The 25,256-nt window shown below is 46.5% G+C and overlaps 1 protein-coding gene across 1 annotated transcript in view; it reads left to right on the top strand.

Annotated features, from left to right (window-relative positions):
* Positions 1-25,256, top strand: part of CALM1 (calmodulin 1) — a 59,520-nt gene that overhangs the window by 20,816 nt on the left and 13,448 nt on the right. The window contains exons 2-3 of the mRNA XM_086937671.1: positions 16,521-16,551; positions 17,011-17,154. Coding sequence (XP_086793797.1) covers positions 16,521-16,551; positions 17,011-17,154 — 175 coding nt within the window. The remainder of the gene's footprint in view (positions 1-16,520; positions 16,552-17,010; positions 17,155-25,256) is intronic.

Genomic DNA, 25,256 nt, shown 5'->3' with positions numbered 1-25,256 from the left:
AACAGACAACATGACTGCAATGTATTATATTCAAAAACAGGGGGGGGGGGACACGCTCTCCAACTATCCAAACTAGCACAGGACATTTGGAGATGGGCCATTCCTCAAAAGATCTATCTGTTAGCAGAACACCTACCAGGAGTTCAAAATCAGATAGCAGACATCCTAAGCAGACAGTCAGAGCAAGTACACGAATGGGAGCTGCACGACCAAATACTGCAGCCATTCTTCCAAAAATGGGGGCAACCAGAGATAGATCTGTTTGCCAATCATCAGAACGCAAAATGCAAAAACTTCGCATCCAGGTACCCACACCAACGGTCCCAGGGCAACGCACTATGGATAAATTGGTCCAACAAATTTGCTTACGCGTTCCCCCCCTCTACCACTAATTCCGTTACTGGTTCGGAAGCTGCAGCAACACTCAATGACAATGATACTAGTGGCACCCACGTGGGCAAGACAGCCGTGGTTCACCACACTGCTACAACTCTCACAAGTACCACATCAAAAGCTAAGATTATTACCCATGCATCTCACACGGAACCATGGAGAAATAATGCACCCAGATCCCAAACAACTGAACCTAGCGATCTGGCTCCTGAGGTCATAGAGTTTGGATATTTAGATCTACCACCAGAATGTATGGAAATCATTAAACAAGCAAGACGTCCTACCACCAGAGCATGCTACGCAGCAAAATGGAAAAGGTTTGCTATACACTGTAACAGTAAGCAAATCAACCCTCTGGACGCATCCACTAAACAAATCATTTGCTATTTACTACACTTACAGCGATGTAACTTAGCATATACCTCTATAAGAGTTCATCTCGCAGCTATAGCGGCGTACCTACAAAACAGGCAACATCTTTCCCTGTTTAAAGTACCAGCAATTAAAGCTTTCATGGAAGGACTCAAAAGAGTCATTCCACCAAGAAGACCACCTTCCCCAGTCTGGAATCTCAACATAGTACTTACCAGACTAATGGGGCCACCCTTTGAACCTATGCATAGGTGTGAAATACAATTCCTCACATGGAAGGTGGTGGCCTTCCTCATAGCTATCACGTCACTTAGAAGAGTAAGTGAACTGCAGGCTTTTACAATTCAAGAACCATTTATGCAGTTACACCAAAATAAGGTGGTTCTTAGAACAAACCCAAAATTCTTACCAAAAGTAATTTCAGCATTCCACATCAATCAGTCAGTGGAATTACCGGTTTTCTTTCCAAAACCACAAACAGTAGCAGAAAGAGCCCTACATACATTAGATGTTAGAAGGGCCATATTGTACTATATAGAAAGAACACAAACTTTCAGAAAGACAAAACAGCTATTTGTTGCGTTTTCTCCAACACACAAAGGCAATCCCATCTCTAAGGCGGGCATTGCCAGATGGATTGTAAAATGCATTCAAATATGCTACTTAAAAGCAAAGAGAACATTAACTGTTCCTCCTAGAGCTCACTCTACACGTAAACTAGGAGCATCTATGGCATTTTTGGGAAACATCCCACTAGATGACCTATGCAAAGCAGCTACCTGGGTTACACCACACACCTTCACAAAACACTATTGTGTAGATGTGCACACAACACAACAAGCTAGAGTGGGACAAGCAGTATTAAAAACTTTATTTCAGACAGTTGCAACAGACACTGGCGACCACCGCTAGGGAGAGAACTGCTGTATAGTCTATTCATAATGTACCATCTGCAGCCCATATGCCTCGAACGGAATATGCTACTTACCAGTATGCATCTGTTCTTGGCATAGAGGGCTGCAGAGTGGTACATGCCCTCCCAGCCTCCCCGGAAACCTGTGTCTGTTCCAACATTATTCTTATTTAGATACACTTACATGGGCATTCTTATCTGTATTCTACTACACTACTCCATCTAACCCTACTATGGCAAAACAATCTAAGGATGGAGCCGATGCCCATGCGCACTACCAACTAAGGGAGGAGTCACCAAGATACAAAAGACTCTCCAAGAGAAAAACAAAGTGCAATCATCCGAGCCCAACACCAGATGGCGATCTATTCATAATGTACCACTCTGCAGCCCTCTATGCCAAGAACAGATGCATACTGGTAAGTAGCATATTCCTTTTGCGGCCCATTCCGCACGCATCACCTCAGTGACAAACCAGGCAAATTACTGGCCTGGCTGATCGCGCAGCTCCGGTGATCCACACGGAAGAGAGGGGGCTACTCTACACACAGCGCCGCATTCATGAAGCTTTCACGACCCACTATAGAGCCTTATATGTCTCCCGGCTCCAGGTCCCACCGCCTGATATAGTGGAGTATCTTTCTGCTTTACCAATGCCACGTCTGACTGACGCACAGCAAGACTACCTCTGCGTGTCGCTCACGTCTGAGGAACTCCGCACGGCCATCTTCAACCTGTCCAACGGCAAATCCCCTAGCCCAGACGGGCTACCAGCCGAATTTTATAAAGCCGGTTCGGAGATCCTCATCCCAGAGCTCTTGAAAATGTATTCTGCAGCTGCGGAAGATTCCTCCCTCCTACACTCAATGAGGCCAATCTTATTTCCATACTCCAACCTGGCAGGGATAGCATCCGCATGGGCTCTTATCGCCCCTCGGCCCTGCTGAATACAGATTACAAAATACTCTCCTCCACTCTAGCCCAGCGCCTGGCCCCACTGGTCCCGACTCTGGTGCACAACGATCAAAATGGCTTTCTTCCAACACGCCATACCTCTTATAATATCCGCAGACTGTTCCGAATACAGGAATATGCCACTCGGCACTGGCCGCGAGCGGGATGCCTAGTACTGGACCTTGAGAAGGCATTTGACTCTGTGGTGGCCATATCTTAAGGCGGTGATGGAGAAATACGACCTGGGGGGGCGGTTATGGGGACATTGTGGACTTATTATACCAAAGACCCACGGTCTGTGTGCGCACCGGCAAGTTGCTGTCTGGTGCCGTCCGAGTGCGGAGGGGTACCAGACAGGGCTGCCCCCTGTCGCCCCTGCTGTTTTACCTGGCGATGGAACCTCTGGCCACGATCCTGCGGACGCAGGGAGTTGAGTGGGGAATACCGATGGCGGACGGTGTCCATGCGATCTCTCTTTATGCAGACGACTTGCTCCTCTATTTTCGGGATTTGACCAATATCCTGAGATCTCACTGACATCTTCCGGACCTTCAAAGCTATGTCAGGGTTGAGTCAACTGGTCCAAGTCAGGAGCTTACCCCTTTGGCCCGGACACACCTGAGAGCGATATCCGTCTTGGTGGAGAGAGACTGCAATGGTACCCCACAACATTCCGATATTTGGGGATTCACATATACAGGAATCCCTCAGACATACTGGATGGTAATTTGATGCGAGCGATCGTCTCCATCCGCGCGCAAGTGGCCTTTTGGAGAACTCTGCCCTTGAATGTGCCCAGCCGTGTGGCAAGGACAAATGATTGTCCTACAGCGACTATTATATAATTTTGCCAACATCCCGATTTATGTCCCTACCAAGATATTTCGCGAACTGGAGGTCATGATTCGTGGCCTTATTTGGAACGCAGGCCAGCCCCATGTAGCGCTAGCGAAGCTGTACATGCCCACTGAGTCTGTAGGTCTGGCGGTCCCCAACATGGAACTGTACTACCTGGCGGCGCAACTGCATTGGGTGTCGGGCTGGTTGTGCGGTAAGAACTTAGGGGATACTGCCACGGATGCTAACGTCTGGACACAAACACAGATGTGCTCTCTGTTCCATCCACTGACTCTGGACCCCCGCCCAACTGCACCTAGCTCCCTACGCTGCCTGAGACTCACGTGAGCTCCGACTCCGTACGCTCCGACACTCCCCCTGATGGGTACCCCCAGGGACACTGGGGTGTTGACGGAAGCAATACTGGGCAGTTCGATGCAGGCGGGTGTGGAGACGCTGGGAGATCTTTATGCGGATGGTGCCCTGCTGCCCTTCGCGGACCTCGCTGCAGGCACGGGCCTGCCAGCTGGGCAATTCCTATTACATGCATCCCTCTTACACACACTGACAACTGCTTGGGGTGACATATCTGAAGAACCACCAATGCACCTCTTCATGCAATATCTGCATGTCATGGGCCACGACTCCCACATAGTGCACTGGCTGGCGCAGGCCCTTCTGACCCATACACAGCAATCTACCCTGCCGCTGAGACAAGTGGGCGACGGATAGAGGGAGAGACTGGACCGACAAAGAATGGGCAATGGTGCTGGTTGGCCCGACTAATGTCCCACGCAACCCCCGTTTCAAGGTCATACAATTTTACACACTACATCGCGCTTATTTATCACCCGACAAAATGAACAGATTTTTCAGTCCCTGATACCGCATGCCAGCGCTGCTCCCTGGTTGGGGCAGACTTCTTACATATGCTGGCTATGCCCTGGTATCCAGTCATACTGGGACGAGATCGTGGTGCTGCTGACGCTCTGCACTAACGAAAATGTGCCGCGCATGTGGGAAGCCTGCGTCCTAGGCCTCTACAAACACACCAAACTGAATAAGGTACCAGCCAGGTTTTGGGACCTGGGACTTATCACGGCCAAACGCCTACTCGCTAGACGCTGTAAGGCCAGCGCACCCCCCACATATCCGACACTGGTACACGTCTTTTACCAACTGGGCGCGAGCGGCAAGCACAGTATTGCACCAGGAGGAAACAGCGGGACTTAGGAAATTCCCCATTGCCCAGCTCTGGGATGACGTACTGAAGTCCTTTCAGCAGACGTGCTTGGGCAGAGGGATCACCTGAGGTAGCCCACACCCGAACCAATTCATTGACATGACACACCATAACTGTAGAGCGATTGCGCCCCGTGCACGTGTATCGCGCCACACTTGTAGCCCCTTACGCTCGGAACCACTAGTGCTTCACTGCTCACCTAACTCCATCGTGCAGTTTCACAACCCTTCCATCTCCCAGGCGATGGAACGCCGTCCCGCTCCTTGTGTGTGACTGGCACAACTGTCCCACCCCAGAGAAGCTGCATAACCGCCCTTGTGGTGGCCCCCCTTCGCGCCCGCTGCTCTCGCCTCGCTCTGACCTCATATTATCAGAACCTACCTATTGCTGCAACCCCCCCTTAATAGCACTTTTCCTCCCACCTCCCCCTGTCACGGTTCACGTTCCAGTTTATACGTTAGTTCTATTTTACAGAGCAGGACCTTTTTCATAGCTGGTTAGATATTGTGTACTATGAACATGTGATGTTGATACCTACATCTCCGCTGACACTTACTAATTCCTCTTCACTCACATGACGAGAGGTACGTTACACACAACCTGAGAGGTGTGACTGAGGAACACTTTCTCCGACCACACACCGATGGTCCTACGCTACGACCTCTATCCATGACTACCATAGCAACATTACCACTGTTTGAGAATGGCACACATGTTGATGTACCAGACGCGCCGGATACGGCTATGACTGTCACTTCCTCTTACCGCCACTAAATGAGACTACCCCTTTGCCCTGATACAGCACACCATTGCTCTAACTGCTTCAGCACACCATTGCTCTAACTGCTTGTTATACCGCAGTATCACATGCGACTGACCTGTGCTTTTTACATTTCTGATCCCACTGTTTAATGTTGCCATGGATACTAACCATAGACGATCGCGGACTGCTGATAGCATGTCCACGGCACCAGAGATTCATTACCATGTAAAAACCATAGGCCTGACTATTCCTCGAGCTACCCAAAGTATGATGTGTACATGTTTTATCCTACCACTCTGCCGGACCCCAGGATTGTCTGCTACAAGGGCTGTGTTATCCTACCAACTATACATGCAACTTGTGCTTATTGCAGCCGGCCCAAACAGGTTGTAGGCTATGTGATGAGTTATGTGCAATAAAGGTCTTTAAAAAAAAAAAAAAAGTCGAAACAGATTCGAACCGGGTTTCCCAGCTCCAAAACCGGCAACTCAAGCTGTTACGCCACATTTGTGTAGGAATGAGTTACCTGCGCGCTGGTAAACATTGAGAGGCATTTCCCTCTCCCTTAGATTGGGAATGTGGGTGAACCAGCATTTCCGGGTGTTCGCGCATGAAGTGCAGTATTGAAGTAGTTTATACAAAAAATAAAAACACATAATATAAAGAACATTGTACCTTACAGACCTCTTTAAGCCATCCGCCTCGAGACCGCTATCCAACAAATGCTTCCCCTGCAGCCATGTTTGAATGGATATCAACGTTTCAGTTTTGTTTAACCCCTTCGCTGCGGCGGGAATTCCGCCGCAGCGCTAAGGGGGCAGGGGGGCTGAGCGGCGCTCGCATGCTCGTGACTGAGCCGCTCCGTCACGAGCCGCGGTTGAGCTGTGCTCGTGACGGAGCGGTTCCGTCATGGCGCGCCCCGCTCAATGGAACGTCCAGTGCAGGCGCGAAATTCGCGCCGAGCGGGCCATGACGGAACCGCTCCGTCATGAGCACAGCTCAACCGAGGCTCATGACAGAGCGGCTCCGTCATGAGCATAGAACGGGTTAATCATTCACTCCTCACCAGATCACATGGTAAACGCACTCCATAAGCGATAGAAACCGATGTCTGCTTGTTGGCAAGCATAATAACCACTAGTACCCTGTTCAACATCGATCTCGTGGGTCCTGATAAAAACGAATCTTCCTGAAAGTGATCTATTGGGTCAGCTCGGAAAACACATATAAAGTACTCTAAACGGCAAACTAATTTAAGGAGACATGTACACACCATCTAGGGCGACTACCTGTTCGTATTTTTCACGGACTATCCTGAATTTGTGTACCTTGTCCGTGAGCACATGGGGGGGGTCTGTTGCGTATGCCCAGGGCCACTGGCATTATGCTTCAGGAGAGGGCCAAATTATGCTGCAGGATTGAGTAAATCACGCTGCAATAAAAGGCAAATTATGCGGCACATTTTGTAACCGTATTCCACTTTTTTTTAACTTGGTAACTGTCTGGGCTTTGGTTGCACCTCATTAGTACCAGTTTAACACCCAAATATATCAATAAGCAATAGAGCAAAAACCGTTCAGCTTTGCAAAGAGCCTTCTACTGAGCAGCAACACTTGTCTTAGTTTTTTCAAGGTAAATTCATATTCGAGGAACATATTTTTGTATATAGATTTGCCACATAATCCATCATCCGCCACATAATCTTCAGATTTTAATAGTCCTTTTATTTTTGGCTCAAACTGTCCAAGTTACTAAATGTAGCAACAAGCATTGGTCTCTGTAAGCGAACAAAAACCTTGTGCGAAAGTCCTGTAAGCAAGACCTAACAAGCATTGGCATAGCCAATAGGTCTCGCCTTTTGGACTTGAGTGTTTAGCCATACAACAGTTAATGTTGTTGCACCAAGGATATTGTCCTGCATAACTAAATACTTATAAGGTCCCAAAAGCGAGACCTATTGGCTATGCCAATGCTTGTTAGGTCTTGCTTACAGGACTTTTGAACAAGATTTTTGTTCGCTTACAGTCCACCCATTGGACTCTTGTTTGCGTGCTTTTTGGATGTGAGCGTGTTATCTTTCCTGCCTCTTCATCGGTTTGTCCCTCACCTGGAGCATGGACACATTCATTGTGTCCATCCACTGCTGCTTGCTAGTTATTATTCTGGTGCTTTTTTTTTTTCTTGCTTATGCACCCACAAGTGCATGTGGTGTTCAGCTGTTTCCCTAGTGTGCTGATCTTTCCCCTCCCATGTTGTGCTCTTGCCAGCGTGTCTTAAAACATTCAAACTGCTATACTGTACTTGAAATTACCTGCTACCTGACCAGTATTAAGTGTGTTTTTTGCTTTTGCATCTAGACCCTCACACAACAAATATGTCTAAAACTAGCCAGACCAGTTGGCTTTGTTTACGTTCTTGTTAGATATAAATCTGCAATTTTGTTGTAAATAACTGCTACTGACAAGTACAAATGGTACATATGTTATGATCAGTATGTATCGAGTGGGGAAAGGCCAACAATTGGATGAGCATATGATCTGAACACTGCTCTTGCCCACAAACTGACATTGCCTTCAGCATACGCTCCAGAGTTCACGATTGTGACCCGTTATGAACACCATACTGCAACCAGAAATCACCCGGACACCTAAATGCTACTTTGCTGATAGGTCAAAAAGGCTGAGCTATTGGTTTTTCTAGTGCTTGCATAGTACATGAGACCGCGTAACTTAGTCATTGCTTAGTAAAGTACATTTCAGTTAAAATAAAAATTACAGTAAGCAAAGAGTTTACAAATATTAACACATTTAAAGTCTTTACTTATGGAAAATATGCGATATATATATATATATATACACACAGTAGCCTTAAAAATTTGACAAACCAAATGGGACTCAAAGTAGAGACGTATTGGTTTTGCCAACGTGTTATGGTTGTGGTTTTTTTTTTTTTTTAACAATTCTGCTATTCTTCCTTCAGCTTGGTCACTCTGCTTTTTGCCTGGAGGTGGTTGTCTTCCCTAAGTCACAATTCATAATTTACTGGTTATACCGTCCTTGGTATAGCCAGTATTGAATGAGGACGGCTTTAACCCGCATGGAGCATCCTAAATGTACACTTTTTCTCTGGCAGTCTCATTTGATGGCAATGGTCAATGCTGGCAGTCTCTTGTACTGACGTTTATTGGAAAAAGGCCCATATGATTCTGTATACCTTTGAGATATTCAGGTTCCTGTGTCTGTGAGTCAGTTGAGAAATGGGTTTAGTTTATTCAGTAATGTTATGAGATGGGCTCTACCGATCAGTGGGTGAAACGGAGGTCTCTTGCTTAACTGCTGAGGTGAGTGACTTTGAGGTAATGCTGAATTATTTACCAGTCCTTTTTATTTCTGTTATCTTGGTCGAGTCTTGAATTGCAGGAAACCATCTCATGGGTCTATCTTTGGCATGGTGTGAGATTAAACTTTTAAAAAAAATGTTTTAAATACATTTTATTAGGTTATTTTGCAAAATGTCGGGGGTCGCAGCCTCACACTGGCCGAAGATGTAATTTTAATTTGAATCGATAACCAGATTTCTGATATATAACAGCACCCACCAAACACGTAGGGGTCATAAGCAAAAAACTTAGACCGGTTCCGGTCTCAATGTTCATACAAGCTGTGCAATTGTCATAGTGTGCCACATTAAAGATAAACACTTTTTTTTAAAACTCTCTCTCAATGGGGATATAACCATACATAAAAACATAGCTAAACAGTTTCTGGGTCCGATGCGGGGGGAGTCGATACCACAATAGTCTGCCCATCTAGTCCAGATTTTGCAGTGTTTTGCAGGGCATCCCCGGGCCTCAAACCGCAGCCTCATACATTTATCTAGTTCACTTTTCCATTTGCCCAAGGTCAGGGTGATGATGCCTACCACATTTGTGCAATATCTCTCTTGGCCAGTGCGTCTGCTAAAAACAGGAGGTTATGCTTAAACCTATCCTCCTCCAACCCCCCCCCCCCCCCCCCCCTTCCTTATGTCTTCTGTAGAGTGTAATAAGAAAAGGCGGGGATCGAGATGGAGATCTCATGACCGCCCAACGTGAGCGAATTCTGCGCCAAAACGGCTGTAACCCGAGCAGCTCCAAACCGTGTGTAAGAATGACTCCTTCTCCCCACCACACCTTAGACACATGGGGGACTGAATAACACCCATCCGCCATAGACGTACCCTAGTGTAATATGCGCAATGCCGGTATTTAAATTGGATAAGCCGAAAGCGCAGGGACACTGCCGCACCCCTAGGGCTGGCGATGGCTTTGGGCCAATCCTCGCCAATGAGTTCAGGTAGGTCTACTTGCCATGCAAGCCTCGTCTTGTCCAGTGTGGTGGGTGTATGGGTCATCGGGGTCTGGTAGACCTGTTTGATCTTGTGAGGTCCCAGGTCCCCTGTAAGCAGTCGCTCCTGTAAGGGTTGAAACTCGGGGAGGGATTTTAATGTGTGGATCTGAGGTTGGAGATGTAGGAACTTCTAGAATTGTGAATTATGTAAGTCGAATCTGTCTGTAATTGCTGAAACTATTTCATTGTGGTGCCGAGTATTACATCGCCAAGGGTCGACATCCCCACTCGGTCTCACCCTTTGAACCCCGTTAATGTTGATATGGAGCAGAGATGTGCCCTGCCATAAGGGGGTAATTTGAGTAAGTGTCCCACGCCAGTCTATCTGTCGGGTCATAGCCCACCAAAGTTGTATCACCACTCTGCCAGCCAGTGGTAGGTGATTGAGGTGAACCGTGCTGTATAATAAGTGGAGGACCGAGACCCGGTCCATAGCAGCATGTTCCGCTGAATATGCTGGATCGGTGGGGGAGCAGTACCACCATTCGTTTATAGCCATCACATGGTACTGGACATAATAGGCAAAAAAAATCCCGCCGCAATATGTGTATTGTGTACATGTGAGGAGCGCCACTCTGACTGCCCCGCCGTTCCACAAATTTATTTTGTATGACTGCTACTTGTGCGCGGAATGGGATATGGATAATTCTGGAGACTATATAGAATACAGGCAGTGATACCATTTTTAAAAATGGCTGAGCGCCCGTACAGGGAAAGAGGGAGAAAGGACCACATGGTGGTTTCATTGTGAAGGCTAGCCAGTAAAGGAGAAATATTGAACGCCCAAGAGACTTTCTGACATGGGGAAATATATATGCTAAGATATTAAAGCCCTCTGTCGCTCGAAAGCTGCGATGCCCAGGTGTTGTCCCTGATGTTCTCACACCGGGAATAGATTTGGCGGGGTTAGCATAGAGGCCCGAGGTTCCCGCAAGAATCTTAAGGATTTTCAGTATACGGGGACCTGAGTTCCAGAGATCGGTCATGAAAAAGAGGACACTGTCCGCATATAAAGCCTATCCGGTCTGATCGTGACTGGGACCAGTCGAACCCCCGAAGGACGATCAATCCGAACCCACACCGCCAGGGGCTCTTATCGCAAGAGCAAATAACTGGGACAGGGGGCAACCCAGTCTGGTGCCCCCGCTGGATGTAAAAGGGCTGAGTGTGGTGTCTTGCAACTCGGACTAATTCTGCCAGCTCCGTGTAAAACAGTCGCACGTAAGCCAAAAAAGAAGGCCCCAAATTTATCTCCTCGGAGCTGGAATAAATACACCCACCTCTGAGTCGAAAGCCTTGTCTATGTCGGCAAGGCGGCTGGCCGACACAGCGTCTGTGCTGCTGCAATGGCATTATGTACCCATTGGATATTATGTAGAGTATACCTGTGTAGCATAAAGCCCGGGTAGATCAAGTCACTGATACAGCTGCACAGGTAATCAGCCAGCACCTTCCCCAACAGCTTTGGCTCGAAATTTGAGAGATGGGGCGATGTGAGGAAGGGTCCTCCGGGGATCTGCCTGGCTTGTGAAACAGTACTATTTCTGCATGTCGCTAGTCCCTAGACAAGTCTTTACTCAACAGCCTCCTGGATTGTCTCTAATAAATGGGGCCTCCAACAGGTGTATGTTTGGCAAGAGGAATACCTTTGCGAACCCGTTCGGCCCGGGAGCGCGGCCAGGATGAAGGGCATTAACACCTTAGCTGCGTGTAAACATTTCTCCCCAGTGCTACGCTGTCCATTAGAACTAGTGCTGAATGGACGTTCAATGGTCGTGCGCAGCACTGGGGAGGTAGCGCTGCTGACGACCATTGGCCGTCAGCAGCACTTAAGGGGTTAATGGCTCCAGTGAGTTCCTCCATGGTAATGGGAGTGTCTTGTTCCCGAAGATCAGGAAGACGACGGAGGAATATCCACCAAGAATTCAGCGATCAATTCTGATGAAATTTGTTCGTACTTAGTATTATAGAAGGTGGTAAAGTGTCTGGCGAATTCCGACCCTGTGGTGTCGTGTGGAGGGACCCGTCTGTACCGCAAATGGTGGGGACAACTGCCGGTGACTCATCCGTCCTGCGGAGGCTATGGAGCATCTTACTTGATGAATTCCGTGCTGTGACGCCTCTCATATCTCTTTCGCTTCACCCATGAGATGCTGCCGAAGATCCTGTTGCGCCTGCAGCAGGTTTAGGCGAATAACCGGTTTAGGATTGGTATTAAGTTGTGAAGCTAGTGACGTTTGACGTGTCTCCAGAGCCTCCAACTGCTCCAGTTGCGCCCGATTTTCATTTGTGCGGTAACTAATCTCAACCCCGCGAACAGTCTGTTTTAGGGTTTCCCATAAAATAGTCCGAGAGGGAGCCGTGGGGCTGTTATCCTCCAGGTATGTAACAACTGCGGTGTGAAGCATATCCTGATATGCCGGGTCCCGGCGGTGCCATGAGTCACCGGAAGGCGGGTTTACGGTTAAGGGTATGTAACTGTAATCAGAGGAGAATGATCGGAGCGCCCCCCGGGGCATATGACTCGCAAGAATCTGTGCAGGTGTATCCGCAGGGCAAAGAAGTAGTCCAGCCGTGATTGTGAGCCATGTACCGCCGAGAGATCGGTAAAATTCAGTTTGGTGGGATGATATTCGTGCCATATCAGCCCACCACCAAGGTATTGATAAAGGTATTGACCAAGGTATGCAGCTTAGTCTGGCCCTGAAGGGGTGCACTGTCTGGGCTGCATTGGCGATCCAATGGTCCCATGAGGTCATTCCAGTCGCCCCCCCCCCCCCCCCTCCCCAACAATGTCAAACTCTCATGTACCTTGCCCCACGTTGCTACTAGCTTGTCTATAAATGTAGCCCCTAGAGGAGGGGGCACATACGTAGTGCCTATAGTGATCAGTTTCCCGGACAGTGTGCATGTGACAAAGGAATATGCTACCTTAATCTGCTTGATGTGTAATATATTGACATTGGACCCTGGAGTGGATGAGAATAGCCACCCCTCTGGATCCCCCAGGTGAAAGCAGCATGATACACATGATAAAAGCCAAATGGAGCTAAGCAGGACGTCTTGGTGCCTAATAAATGGGTTTGTCAGCCCCAAATCTTTTGACCTGGCATAAGATTGCACCCTGTTTTGCCTTATTGAGAAGACCCCCTAACGTTCCAGGATACTCCTGTTAGATCCCCAACAGGAGTAGCCTCACCTGACATTATCACCCCTTTGGATAACAATCACAACAAAAGGACTGAGAGCATGGCCTGTCTGTGAAAAATAACATGTTACTGCAAACACAACAAAACCAAATTCCCTTAACCCCCCACCCAACACTGCCAATAAAGAGGCGCATCTGTCGCGGTGTGTGACCCAGGAGACTCCCAACTGGAGGCACCCCCAACTGGGGGGGACCCCCTGTGCCCACACCAAAGGATCCCTTCCCACAACATGAAAGGAGGGGAACCAAGTCTTGTAGCCCCATGGCCATGCCACACGCCACCCAGAGGAAGCTAGTAAGAAAGGGTTACTAAGTAGACGAGCCCAAAGTCAATTTGCAATTAAGATGTAGTCACGACTTCGGATCACCATGGTGGCCGCTCCGAACTTTCAGATCTTCTGCTGGACCCAGACCCATACTGGTTTTTATTTTTTTATTTATTGCGCCTCTGGCGTTGAATGCGTGGGCTGCGAGAGGAGTCAGTCCACTACAGGCAGAGAGTTAGGTCTTAGTTGTGTGGCGCTCACCAGTCCGTTGGGCAGTGGGGTGGTGGTGGTGGTGGTGGTGTATCAAAGAAAAAGGATTTGGAGTTGTAGGTCACCCGAATCCTGGCTGGATATAGCAACATGTATTGCAAGTTCAGCTCTCACAGCCTGCGCTTCGCGGCTGTTAAGGATTGGTGCTGTTGCTGAACCTGGCGTGTATAATCTGGGAACACCATGATGGGGTGAGAGTTACACTGGAGGCCATCTATGTGAGTCCTGGCGAACCTAAAGATCGCATCGCTGTCCGAGTAGTTCAGAATCTTGGCGATGACCGGCCTTGGCCTGCTCCTGGTGGAGGTTTTTGTGTCTGGGCTCACTGGGCCCGTTCCAGTACAAAGGATGATGACAGGAGAACCTTTGGCAGGATATCTGTGAGCCATTTGGCGATGAAGGATGTCATTGATCCACCCTCTCATCCCTCCTGCAGGCCCACAAAACGTAGATTGTGGCGCCGTGCGCGTCCTTTCACATCTTCTACTCTGAAGGCCAGCTCATGTGACACCACAGTGAGCTTATTCACTTTTTTTGGAGGGAGGACACCGTATCCTCTACAGCCGAGACCCGGGTTTCAGCTTAGTAATCCGGTCCAGTGCTTTACGGAGATCTTGACGTTGGGAGGAGACTTCAGACACCACTGCGCCTATCTTGCCATCGAGTCTCTTGCATGATTGATTGCTGCCAGGAGGGCTGCATTGTCGGGTGCAGCAGCGCCCCATCTCCACCCCGTCCCCCCCCCCCCCCCCCCTGCGGGCGTCGTGAATTGGTCAATGGTGCCCTGTTTGGGACCAGGGCCCCCGGGCCCCCCCCTCTTGACCATCTCCAAAGGACCTGGGTGCGTGTAGGACTGTAGCAGAGTGGAGTTTCCGGCCGAGATCTTTAGCTTAGCAGTGTCCATGACAATGAATCTCTACACAGCTCCCAAGGTGCCATGCTGGTTAAGTTATGGTGTTGGTCCCACCCGTTGAGCGCCCTATGATATATATGCACTCCGATAGTCTCCCCACCAGGCGTCGCCACCAGCTGCAGGTACCAGCTTCTTGTGATTCGCGCTGGTTAGGTAAACAACGGCCTCACTCACTGGTAGGGGGAAAGTGGATCAGCATGCCATCCCTGTGCCTCGATCTGTCCCAGGCCCGCTGCAGTCCTCTGGGGCCTCACGTACAGGTCCCATGGCGCCTCATTGACTCCCAGGCCTGCCAGGTGTTCATATATGGCCACTGCTTCTAGGGCATGTCCAACCGGGCCCAAGATTTCAAGGGGCACCGGACGGGACTCCGCAACACTCGCAGAGGAGGTCAGTGGCTGCAGAGCTTATCACGGGTTGGCCCAGCTGTGCCACCAATCCTGCAGGCAGACCCCCAGGCAGAGTCCTGGAGGAGGAGGGGGGGGGTAGGGGTAGAGAGATGGGCCGCAGCACCCCTGCCCCAAATCAGTCTATCTTGTGTGGAGATTTTGCAGGGGCCGGCGATCGCTTCCATAATCTCCCCGATGTGCAGGCACCCACCACCACACAGACCAGTGGCCAGAAGGGCCCAGCCCATGCCCCTCCTTTCGGATCAAATCTGCCAAGAACCGCCACAGCCATGCCGTGCAGGTCGTCTTTCACCAGGGGCCACGCATGCTCCAAGCAGGAGAACAGGACAGCCAGCGGGGGCCCTTGCAGATCACCACCACACATGTGACCAATAGATCACCGACCCCCACCTCTAATATTGTTGGGCAATCCGGGGCAGGCCCGATGTACTCCTGAGCACCGGTGATCACAGTACGGGCCCGCCGCAGGCTTATGAATCAGTGATCGTCGAAGGAGGGTAGGGCAGGAGCAGCTGTAACCCAGGCGTCGTAGGGCGCGGGCCTATCGCTCGCCTCCTGAGACCGCGACCTGGCCTCCACGCTGTCAAACACCAGCCGTGTGCAGTCCGATCCTCCAGGGCACAGTCGCGCAGACTACATTGGCAAAGCCGCGCCTCGATGGCCCAGGGGGCGCCAGCCCTCGCATCTCCCTGGCGGGTCATTGTCTACCAAAACCCGGGCTGCATCCGGGGACCTTCTCCTCCGTGCACTCTGCCCCGCGCAGGTAAGATGGCGGGCTCAAGAAGAAGGGGGGGGGGAGGGGCAGCGGCATCCCCTCACGAATCGAACCCTCTGGCGTTGATTTTTACTAACAGACTGGGCTATTTGGAAAATTGAATGTTTGCGTTGCTGTCCCTGAAGAGTGTTAAAAAAAGAGTGAATACTTCTTCATGGAAGTCGCTTTCTTTTGTTATAACTGACTCGTAAGATTAGGCCAGGCTAATGACTTCAAATTTACAGACCCCATACCTGCTGCAGCATCTCCGTCATAGTGTGCGCCACTTCTCTGATCTCCCATTCCTTGTCTTTGATAAATGAGGTGAAGCCATTGTTCTATGTGCCATTGATGAAATCGATGTAGTGGGATTGAGTTTGCGACATTTTAACTGAGTTGTCTTGCCTTTATGTAACCATTTTACTATCATTTTTAGGTCTTGCTTGACAAAAAAGGTGTCTGCATACCTATTAACAATTCTTTAACATGCATGTAGTGGTCGTTAGCTCCAATTCCACATGAGTAATCTCAAACTACTGGCCCTTTCGCCTACTTTGAAATGTTGGCATTCTAATTTGAGGTACTATTTTACGTCTCAAAAGTACACTGAATTATCACAAATAATGATTTAACTTTTACATTCAGAAAATATAAATTTGTTTTTTCAATGGAGACTTTCCAGTTGCATATTAATTCACTTTACCCTTGTTTAACTTTTTTGCTAGCAATTACTATTTAATGACAAACCGTATTGTGCATAGTGACTTGAAAATTAATCGTAAGAGTTAAAATTGAAAGTGTACACTTTGCTAACATATTTTACCTTTTCTTTCTAGGCTGACCAGCTCACAGAGGAACAGATTGCTGGTAAGTGATTTGGTCTTAGTAGCCCATTTAATTGCAGCTAGGTTTTAAAAAAAGTCTGAGGCTCTGCACATAGTGAGCTTTGAGCTAGATCTGTACCTGCTGAGGGCTAGCTTTAGCTCTAGGTTTACGAGTGAACATTAAGCTTATTTTGGGTTCATTAAGGTATTCTAGCCCTTGATTGGCCTACACCTGACTATGTATTTCAGTTTTCAGTATTGTTTGTTACTAAAAAAATCATTTAGATATATTGACCTGCAACTTTTGCATAGGTTACAGCCTACTTCGCGGGGTCATGGGTTTTTACCAAATTGTGTAACACTGTCAAGATTCTGCACGTTTGCGATTTGGGAGAAGCAAAGGAAATTTTGTCTTGTATCTAGTTTTCCTGTATTGTACATTCTTGCTTAAAACTGTGTGTACATTATATAAAACATTATTGATCTTACTATTTCCTTACAGAATTCAAGGAAGCTTTCTCTCTATTTGACAAGGATGGTGATGGTACCATTACAACAAAAGAACTTGGAACTGTCATGCGATCGCTGGGCCAAAATCCGACTGAGGCGGAATTGCAGGATATGATCAACGAGGTGGATGCTGATGGTAGGGGCTGGTGAAAATCTTTGAAGCATTTGAGTAACTTTTGTGTTGGTTGTCTTTTAATAATGATTTGGAAAGTTATTAGTCCATCGGTTTAAGTTCTTCACCCTTTAGGAGGGAGAAACCCTTCTGCAATTGATGCCATGTTGCATTTGTTCTTAATCTCTACAAACCCAACTCTTGCTCTTGCGATGCATATTTTGCTGTATCTAGTCATACACTTTCGATTTCTTGAATGGCAGCCCAAACCTGGCCTTCGGAAACATTCAACACCTATGTCCATCTTGAGCATGTACTCTAGTTGTTAAATTGTCAAAAAGGCCCTTTGAGCCACTTTGATTATACTTCAGAAAAAGAGAGCCATTCCTCATTCATTATTACGAATCTGCTATCAACGCTTGTCAGTTTTTGGCATCTGACTTTTTACCACTGGTCAGGTACTATGTATTCCCCAGATAAATTGCATTTGCTTTCTCTCTCCCTCTCCCCAATCTCTTTGGGATACAAACTGTGCAAAATGGCAGGTGTTGCTTCCAGCTATAGTTTTGACATTAGTACCAAAACAGATAGAACTAGAGGTGCTAATGAATATTGTTACAAATCAGATCTCTAGTGATGATGAATGTTTGGAGGTTTTGTACCACGCAGGCTCATATTTTGATAACCAAGTTGGGGGGAAAGTGGTGGGGGTGGGTAGTTCCATGTAAAAGTATTGTCTGTTGTGGACTTGAGTAGCTTTGGAGCAATTACAATGAGTTGTCTGGTTGTCTTAATGTGGGCACCAGCTCTCAATGAGGACAATTCAATTCTGCAATTGATTATCATATTTCAGTAGATGCTTTTAGATAGTTTAGTGTTATTTGCAGATTGATGACTCTTACACGCCCGTGCTGAGAATAAGGACAAATGTTGGGATACGTTTTTAGGGTATTCTGAAGGCCATTATGGAGCTTCTGTACAAAAACATCATGCCACTTTGATTTTATGGTGGTAATTTTGTTGCAGATAGGCTGCTAGTTTTCTGAAGTTTTAAGATTTGATTAACGCAGTTACACTCAGGGTTTGACGCGATTTGAGCATTCTAAAAAATGTCTCTGGCTGAGTGAGCGGATGTTGAAGATGGTTGCAACCGGAGGACTGCTTTCAGTTTCAAAGGAGGGGGTCCTTAAAATAGCAGTACTTTAAGGGTTGACAGTTTGTGGTAGATGAGCATTGGTCTTGCAGTACGACAGCCCAACTGCAATTACAACTTTGGAAAAAAAAAAGAAAATTCCATGGCTTTTTTAGTGGAGATGAGGTAGAAAGAGGGTGTTGCATTTTAATTCAGTAACTGTTAGTTTGATGTTTCCAATGTTCAGTCGTGTTCCTCATGGAATTGGAAGTAACATCTACACCTCCAGGGAAATAATTCCCTCCGAGTTTTAGAATTGCTGGTGAAAGATGTGAATTGAGGAGGTGGCTGTTTCCTCATTTATTTCCTTGCTTTTTCCAGAGTGTGGTGGGGTAAGCAGATAAGCTTCATGTATATTTATCAGGCAGTGAGTCTGTCTTGCTATGAGTAAAGAGCTATATGGATCTGAGTGTTATTGCTTGAACGTGCTCTGAGAATTTGTGAATGGTAAATCTTTTAGTTTTGGATGTGAGACGTGAGCATGTTTTGGAGAGTGGGGCCGTGTGTATAGTTTATATGTTGCCCCCTTATCGAAGCCTAGAATTATTTTGGATACAAAACCTGCATTAGTTAATAAGTGCGGCAAACTGCTGTGTGGTCAGTGTCTGTACTTTGGAATGCTTAATGTGTATTGACAATTCATTAAACATTACTCAACTTGTTAATGTGGCTGCTTTGAACAGCTGCTTTAAGTGATGGTTTTTGTATGGGCACGGTACCTGATGTGCAAGAGGCTGGGATTCTGACCCTGGGATGTCCCTGCTGGAAGTCTTCGTTTTGGTAAATGTTTAGTGTTTGGGCAGTTCTCTTTTTTTTTTTTTTGTCTCTCTTTTTGTTTTTTTACCCCATGCATGCTCATGACGGAGCGGTTCCGTCATGGCCCTACCTGCGCGGCGCTGATTTCGCGCCTGTGCGGCGCGTTCTATTGAGCGGGCGGGGCCATGACGGAACCGCTCCGTCATGAGCACAGTGCAACCGCGGCTCGTAACAGAGCATGCGAGCGCCGCTCTGCCCCCCCCCCCCCCCCCCCACCCCTAGCGCTGCGGCGGAAATGCCGCCGCAGCGAAGGGGTTAAATGGTTTTATTGGCATTTCAATAAAAACGAGAAGCAAAGTTCACCAACTCTGTCCTAATTGAAGCATTGTTTACGTCCCCATTTCCATGTGTGTTGCTGTGCAGCTAATCTTTGTTCTGCCTGTAGCCTTTGTCCCTGTATTTCATGAGCTTTTTAGATCCTGCCTAGGCAGGGCTTGCGAGACCTGCTGTATTCAGGATATGGTCATTAAGCTCCGCCCATACATTTTATTTGCTCCTTGGAGAGTCGGAATTCTTTTTATTTCAAGGGTTTATTTTGTTAGCAGTTTCTCCTTCCTGTTAGTATCTCCCTTCTGTTATTTCCCATGAGGACAGCCCCTGTTACACGTATCTTACTCGTCGGGGTTAAGAGTTTTGACTTCACTTTTGTTTTCTTTTTGTTGGTTTGCCTCTGCTCCTTAATAATTCTGTTTACTTTGCTTTTGACAGCTTCATTTGCCCAAACATATTTTTTTCTGTTTTAATTTAAACTAGTAGAGCGCAGGATTGAGCTGAAGTGATTTGCCAACCTATGAGGCTTGGTACAAGGAACCCCAGCTACGAAGTTGACAGTAGCACCACATCCTCTCCCTCTGGGGATAGCATTCCACAGAATGAGCCTGAACAGAAATAGTCTGTTTTTCTACTGCTCCCCTTGATGGCTTTTCTCCAAAGCAGGCCCCTCCCACCTCCCGACACACCCTAGCCACGCGCCTTTATTTAAGACTGCTGCTTTTTGTCCTCCTCTGCTTGAAATGTTTGTTCAGACTCTTACTTAATAATTGCGCAGCAGTCCCTTCGTGCTCGTGTGATTCCAAAATTGTTGCCTTTCCTCAAAAGCAAACCCCTTGCCACCCACCCCACGCAGCATGGCCGGGCACCTTTATTTAATACGACAGCCGCTTTCACTTTTGGCTGCATCTGCTTGAAATGTAGGTTGTTCTGCCTCCTTATTTATTAACAGCGCCACAATCACTTTGGGCTCATAAAGCCACACACCGAATTGCATGTAAGGACCATATGTCCCCAATGAAAATATTAAACTTTAGAAAGATTTTTCGCCCTACACTTTATGTAGCTTGCTTTTATTGTATTAGATATTTATATAGCGCAAAACAGTCGCCCTACGGGTATCCTGGCACAGATAGTAAGCCATTTGAACAGACTTGCATTGGCAATAAAAGGACTAAATATCCCCCCTAGGGAATAACCAAGCTTTCTGAAACAGGTTAACAAATTGGCCTGTCTGATGGTCTGGGGAAGGTCATTCCAGAGTAGAGAGGCGGCCACGCCAAAGACTCTGTCCTCCATCCTAATTATCTTAACGAGTAATCTTTAGCAAGTTTACTTTAGAGGAGCGGAGCTGCCTTTTCGGATTATACCAGGTAAATCTCTCCCGTAGGGGAATAGGGCCCAGGCCATGTGCCGCTTTATACACAATACACAGATTTAAAACAGATTCTCTCTTTAATGGGCAACCAATGTACATCTTTCAGGGCTCCGGTTGTAGAGGCCCTGCTTTGCCTATTCAGCGCCAGCTTTGCTGCCATAGACTGGACTCTCTGTAATCTCTGTACGATGTACTGCGGTGCTCCCAAATATAGAGCATTACAGTAGTCCAGTCTGCTAAGAATTACACTCTGTACCACAAGTGAGCGAGTGTCCTTAGGCAGAAGCGGGAGTATCTGTCTTAACATCCGCAACAGCAAGAAGCATACATTGTCTGTTTTATTTGCCTGGAATTCCATTTGGAGACTGCCGTCCATTAGTACCCCCAGTTTTGACAGGAAACAGGGTGTCATCCTCTGGAGTGAGCTTAAACTCTGGCAATAAATGTTGATGCAAGCTGGAGGATGGGCAATATGCACCTCCGTTTTTTTCCCCCCCATTAAATTGCAAAGAATTTGGTCAGCCAGCCTACTGCCTGGCACATACTCTTGAAACTTGTCCATTGACACCATCTGCTTCCCTTTCACGGAAAACACCAGTTGGGTGGCGTCCGCGTAGTTAACCAGGTCGCTGTATGACTTGATCAAAGAGAGTAAGGGGCGCAAGTAGATATTAAAGAGAATGGGGCTTACCGCAGATCCCTGCGGAACCCCATAAGGTACTAAGGACTGACTCGACTCATGGTGGCAAAGATACTACCTGTTGCCTTCCAGTTAGATAGGATTATATCCACTGCAGGGCTCGTCCTTTTATCCCCGTAGTTTTTAATCTCTCCATCAGTACTGTATGGTTCACCATGTCTAATGCGGCTGACATTTTTAGTAATACTAGGACCGAAGATTCTCCCTTGTCTGCTCGCATCCGTAGATTATCCATAACCGTAACCAAGGCAGTCTCAGTACTGTGGACTGGGCGGAAGCCCAATTGATCCTTGTCTAATAGATTATTCTCTAAGTGTCCAGACAAGGTTTTGCTGACTATTTTTTCTAGAATTTTAACTGGGTATGGCAGAAGGGATATAGGCCTAAAGTTGGCCGGGACCAGGGGCTCATGGGAGGGTTTCTTGAGCAAAGGGGTGACTACTGCCTTCTATATTTCCGGGACCACTCCCCCTTCCAGGTATTGGTCCTTTAAATATGAATCTGAATGGCACCAATAAGACCGAATCGGGTTTCATGTTTTGCGAAGTCTGTGCTGCTGTACCTTCTTGCTAACTTTGGGTTCTTAAGTGAATGGTAATTGTTCATGATTCAGGCAAACTGAATATATATAGCTGAATATCTAACAATGGTATTGAGTTTGTATGGACTTGGTCATCCACCTTCAATCCGAACAGATCTTTGTTTGTCATCCTACGTTCATCATACCATGATCCTTTAGGGCTGTGATGCCCTACGATTACTGGCTTTCCCACTACGCAAGCTTTGGAGATTGGCAAACAAAAGTGATCATTGACACTAACCCACTATGTGGGTTAAATGACATCCGTATTCCTGTCTTGATTGGGAAACTGAGGACCAAAAAAATACTGTTCCTCAGTTTTTCTCCTAAACAATAAAATTACCCCTACCTTCGTTTACCTCTACCAACTGGAACCCTAAAAATCACCCTTGCTGCCCTTTTACCTACACTTAACACTTTTCTTTAAAAAAAAAAAACAAATTTTTTAATGATCGCATGGTAAAATTACAAATTTTTGCATACTTGCCTCTGTGATGCTTGTATGCATGGTAAACTCTGTTTCCCAGTATACAGAATTGTCACCCGACCTGGTCTTGAATATAGTTGACAAAACCTATTGCCTCATTGGGGGATGCTATTCTGATTAACCATTGTGGGACAAACCATATTTTGTACACTATATTTAAAATGCTTGTCTGAAATTATATTGTAACCTCCGTTTACTAAAGAAATTTGTTTTAGTGATACTTATGGGTCTGATCTGGTTAGGATTGTTATGCAGTGGACGGTGGGATTTCTTTTTCATGAAAATGTCGATTTTAACCCTGTGAGTAGATCTTTACCAATTTCTGAACCATGTTTTCGAATTTATGGTTTTTGATGGTCGTTACTATCTAGGTACAGAGATTCTTTTCAGATGTTAAGTGACCTAGGATACTGAACAAACATTCCCCATTGTAGAAAGTGTGCAGTATGTGTGGTCCATAAATTACTTCTGTATTTGGTGCATGGAGTTTCGGTTCAGTTATTAATCTTTCTTAGATGGTGTTAGTTCTTTAACGGAAAGCTAAAGCTTAAGTTTTGGGGAAAACAACTTTTATAGATGGTTTGCATAAATAGCATGCGAAGAGTGCTTTTGTAACTAGGCAATGACTATTTGTGTGGGAAGGTAAAGGTTGAAATTGGGAAAGCAGTTTCAGAAATGACGCATATCCACTCACTATGTACCAGTTGTATGTTGCAGGACTGACATTCCCTGGCAGACTAGACTAGTGGCATAAACAGTAAGTTTTTTGGAACATAGGCGTCTGGTCTCTTTCTTGTAAAATAGTTCATAATCTTTTATGACCTTTTTTTGTAATGTTCTGCATGATTTGCTGTTTTGAAATGTGAATGTGTTGAAATGTAGGGTGGTATTTCATTTGGTATCTGAGAAATTCGCCTCCTTCACACCCCTGTTCCAAATTTTGTCGAGGATTAAAACAGTAGGAATTGGATTAAGTATTGCATTCCGAATTGCTCATGCAGTAAAAAATAGTGCAGTTGGATTTGCCCTGATCTGAATCCCTGGCAAGTTTGTGATCTCACCCCCAGATGGATGTCTGTGGTCTATTCCAGTTTAGGGGTATGCGTATAGCGCGGTGCTACATGTGGAGAAGTTATCAAAATTAACTTAGTTCTCTCTACTACCTCAATTTATGAGCGGTTCAGTCCAAAGGTTAATCTGTTTGTATGCAAAAACTGTGGAGGGAGTTGTATACCGCATTAATCTTTCGTGGTTTCCTGAGATCTAATATTGACAAATCATTATTCTGCTGGTTGGATTCAGGTATTGCTGAAATCAAAGGTCTCCATTTCCGAATGGCCTGGGATTGCATCCATTCTGCATTGACCGAGTTTAACTTTTGCACTTCATGTTCCAAGTGCTTACCTACGTCACATGCTTTCTTGAAGCTAGTTCCCTAAGTTTGCAGAAAGTGTCCAGGTGATTACATTTGTTAGGGGGTGCCAAATCCTATGGGCATGCCTTGGGTGCGGTAAGGGGTAGTGAGCTGTTATGCTCGGTGCTTTTCTCTCCCTTCTACTAATCAAAGTTCTGTGTCTAAATCCAGTACAGTATCTTGTCTGCTTGTGCCTTGCTTGGTGTGTTTTCTAATACTGATTTAACTGTACCCTTCTGGTGCAATTTAGGCATTGATTACAACATACCCATAGAATGGTTGCTGCTACTCCTAGTAGTGTCACCCTCCTGATGGGAGGGTTGAAATGATGACACGCAACACTCCAATCCAACTTGCTCTCCTCTGATTCCAGGATCACAAGTAACTCATTTGTACAGCCCCTCTACAGTGCCTCATTGAATTGACAGCCATTGTGTTTGTGCCCGACAGATGATCTGCACTATTTATGGAACATTTCATTCAAATTAATACTGCATTGCTTTATTGTTCAACATTGTTGTACATTTTGCAATTATCTTTTGTTGAATAACCATTTTTTAAGGTTACTAATTTGCCCGTCTTCTACAAATGTGTGGTATCTTTTACATATTTGGACTGCAACTCTGAAGCTTCTGGAATTCCTTTGGGGAAGTTTGGATACATTTACTTTAACACCAATCTGTAATCACTTTTATTTGTGATTTAATTAACCCAAAGGGACCATTGTGTTGTGTGATCTTTACTAATCCGTGTCAACTGATCAATTTGAGTGAAAAAAAAATATCTGGATTGGTAGCTTTGAAATTTTTAATTTCTTAGGCAATAAACGTATCTTTCTGGTAGAAACTTCTAACGGCAGGTTCCTCCCTTTTAGAATATCCCTAGGTGCCAAACTAGATCTGGAAGATTTTAAGAGCATTGCTCCTCTTGTGCCAGAGGGTTGTGCTGTGAGTGATATTTTTCCCCCGAAAGTGATGGAGCCTCTTATGCTCCCCACTGTGCTGAAGTGCGTCACTTTCTTTCTTCGTACACCGATCCAGAGCTCTCATCTATAAAAAAAAAAGATGGTGTGTTTTTTTTCTCCAATTCTCCTATTTCCATTTTGTAGGGGAACAGTGTCTTCTCCTAAAACTACAGGGGTGAACATTGCAGGTATTCTCATAAACAAATATCTGAAACGGAACTCCATGTGGTATGTCTCTGGTGTTTGGGTTCGGCGCACGACTCCAAGTTGTGCAGAGTGTGTACTTTTATGAATCCGACGGTGATACAGGAAAGTGAAGAGAAGC

Source organism: Lissotriton vulgaris, chromosome 9 (genome assembly GCF_964263255.1).
Source record: "Lissotriton vulgaris chromosome 9, aLisVul1.2, whole genome shotgun sequence".
In the NCBI taxonomy this organism is placed as follows: Eukaryota; Metazoa; Chordata; class Amphibia; order Caudata; family Salamandridae; genus Lissotriton; species Lissotriton vulgaris.
Note: the sequence above shows the minus strand (reverse complement) of the source record. Positions and strands in the feature narration are given on the sequence as shown.